At 34.7% G+C, this 2,408-nt stretch overlaps 1 protein-coding gene across 4 annotated transcripts in view; it reads left to right on the forward strand.

Moving 5' to 3' along the window:
- The window catches only part of MOSPD2 (motile sperm domain containing 2), a 44,048-nt gene that overhangs the window by 26,789 nt on the left and 14,851 nt on the right, over positions 1-2,408 (forward strand). For all 4 annotated transcript variants that reach the window (XM_023514369.1, XM_003791855.3, XM_023514368.1 and 1 more), the window contains exon 6: positions 582-642. In XM_023514369.1, the coding sequence (XP_023370137.1) occupies positions 582-642 (61 nt within the window). The remainder of the gene's footprint in view (positions 1-581; positions 643-2,408) is intronic.

The following is a 2,408-nucleotide window of genomic DNA, read 5'->3' on the forward strand; positions in this document are numbered from 1 at the left end:
AAAAAAAAAAAAAAAACTAATTGTAGGTACCTAGATAAAATTTTAAAAGCCAGAAGTGAAGTCTATCCAGCAGGTCAGTGTGATTGGATTAACTGCTGTATAGAAGATATTAATAGAAAATATTTTATGGAGGCTACTGTAAGGTATACAAAGTTTTTTTAAAAAACAAATATATTAGAATTTACATGCATACATATTATTCTAGTCAGGTTGTTTCAGTAATTTTTTAATTACTCAATAGAATTTCTCTGTGAATAGAATTTCTCTGGGAAGATTGCTTTTAGATCTATTTTATGCCCTGTTGCCTTAGCAGCCTGAAGTATGTAACTAGTTTGAGGTAACATGAATAATTTTAAAACAGCACTATAGCATCTGATTTCTTCAACTAAATTTTAGGGCTGATAATTATAAATAGCTTAATGACCTAAAACCTTAATCCTTGGGAATATAGATATTTATATATGAGCTTATTTTTTAAGAAATAACTTTTTCATTTGTATTTAGTAATTTATCACCTTTAGAAATGTGCAATTTGAAGTACTCTAATGTGGACAGTCTTAAAGATTTAATCTTTATTTTAGGACATGGACTTTGTACGCTTTATCATCAACTGCTTTAAGGTTTATTACCCTAAATACCTCTGTAAGTAACTTACTCCTTTATAAAAATTAATATATTGAAACTATAGAGAATGTCTGAGAACTATGGAGCCTTATATTATTATAGACTTTCATACCTGCAACTTTTGTTTTCTGATGAATTTTGAATGTGTTCATGGATGTGTAAGTATGTATCTTGACAGGTACAGAGGAAAATTTTTCATAAGCAATCATGGTCCTTTACAGTTAGTTTTAAGAGTTTAAATTCTAAATGGTATATGTGGCATCCTCTAACACACCCAAATACACAGGTAGGTGCATAAAAAACATAAATTTATTTCCATGATTATCCATTTTTACTAATCTTTTAATTTAGAAATTTATTTAAAATAATTTTTCTTACATGGAACTTCTTCCATGCAAGAACAGATAAGCAGTATTGATCAATAAAGTACATTATGTGTTAGGCAATATTGATATGTAAAGCACAGTGTTACTAATTACTATTTGAAAATTGTCATTAAGAAAATACTTGTGGCTCGGTGCCTGTGGCTCAAGTGGCTAAGGCACCAGCCACATACACCTAAAGTGGCGGGTTCGAATCCAGCCCAGGCCCGCCAAACAATTATGGCTGCAACCAAAAAAATAGCCCGGTGTTGTGGCAGGCGCCTGTGGTCCCAGCTACTTGGGAGGCTGAGGCAAGAGACTCACTTGAGCCCAGGAGTTGGAGGTTGCTGTGAGCTGTGATGCCACAGCACTCTACCCAGGGGGACAGCTTGAGGCTCTGTCTCAAAAAAAAAAAGAAAAGAAAAAAGAAAATACTTGTTGTGACTTGTGCCGTGAAGGCTATGTTGACCAGTTTGATGAAAGCATTTCAAATTGTATGTAAAACCAGCACATTGTACCCCATGATTGCATTAATGTACACAGCTATGATTTAATTAAAAAAAGAAAAAAAAGAAAATACTTGGACAAAAAGAAAAGAAACCTTACACACAGATTTTGTTGTTGTTGAATTTGTATGATGGGTTCCCCTGGGGGAGATCAGTATGCCAATTCACATAAAGAATTAAATTCTATACATTTAACCCTATGGGGTTAAAAGTGAAAAGACAGAAGAGAGACAACACAGACATCAGAAGATGGAAATTCACAGATCTACCTGAGCATACTCCCGGCAAATACAGCACATTTGGTCACTTGGGATTTATGATTCAGATGACACTAAAGCATAAAATCCCTAACTCATCATACTTTGTCCTGCTTTCATATTGTTATTGCTAATGTGAAGGAACAGACCAAAAGCATTATAGTGGTCAGTGCTTTCCCCAACCTTATACCCTCATCTCTTCAGAGAGAACATTCATCAGTGTTTTCAGGTAAAGAAAATAACCAATAGTGTCCAGTTCGGAGAACTTGTAGTGTCTATTGTTCCTTATGAATTCCCCCTATGTCCGGCTTATATCCTGATTCATTAAGTCTTGCTGAGCAGTGCCAGTCAGTGGTCAGTAGAGAATTACTAACTCATTATTAGCTTATTTCTCTTAGGGACAAACTGAAAATAAAATATTTACTTATTTATTGAATTATTCAGCAGAGTATGTAAAAAGCCACTTATAAATAGTTTAAATACGACTATTACTCTATAAAAGACTTTCAAGATTGTTTTGAGAGAACTATTAATAAGTTCATGGGTCTATATAAAGATGAATTAGGCTCGGCGCCTATAGCTCAACCGGCTAAGGCGCCAGCCACGTACACCTAAGGTGGCGGGTTCGAATCCCCAGCCCGGACCCGCCAAACAACAAT

Source organism: Otolemur garnettii, unplaced genomic scaffold, assembly GCF_000181295.1.
Source record: "Otolemur garnettii isolate 467f Iridium unplaced genomic scaffold, OtoGar3 scaffold00051, whole genome shotgun sequence".
Taxonomy (NCBI): Eukaryota; Metazoa; Chordata; class Mammalia; order Primates; family Galagidae; genus Otolemur; species Otolemur garnettii.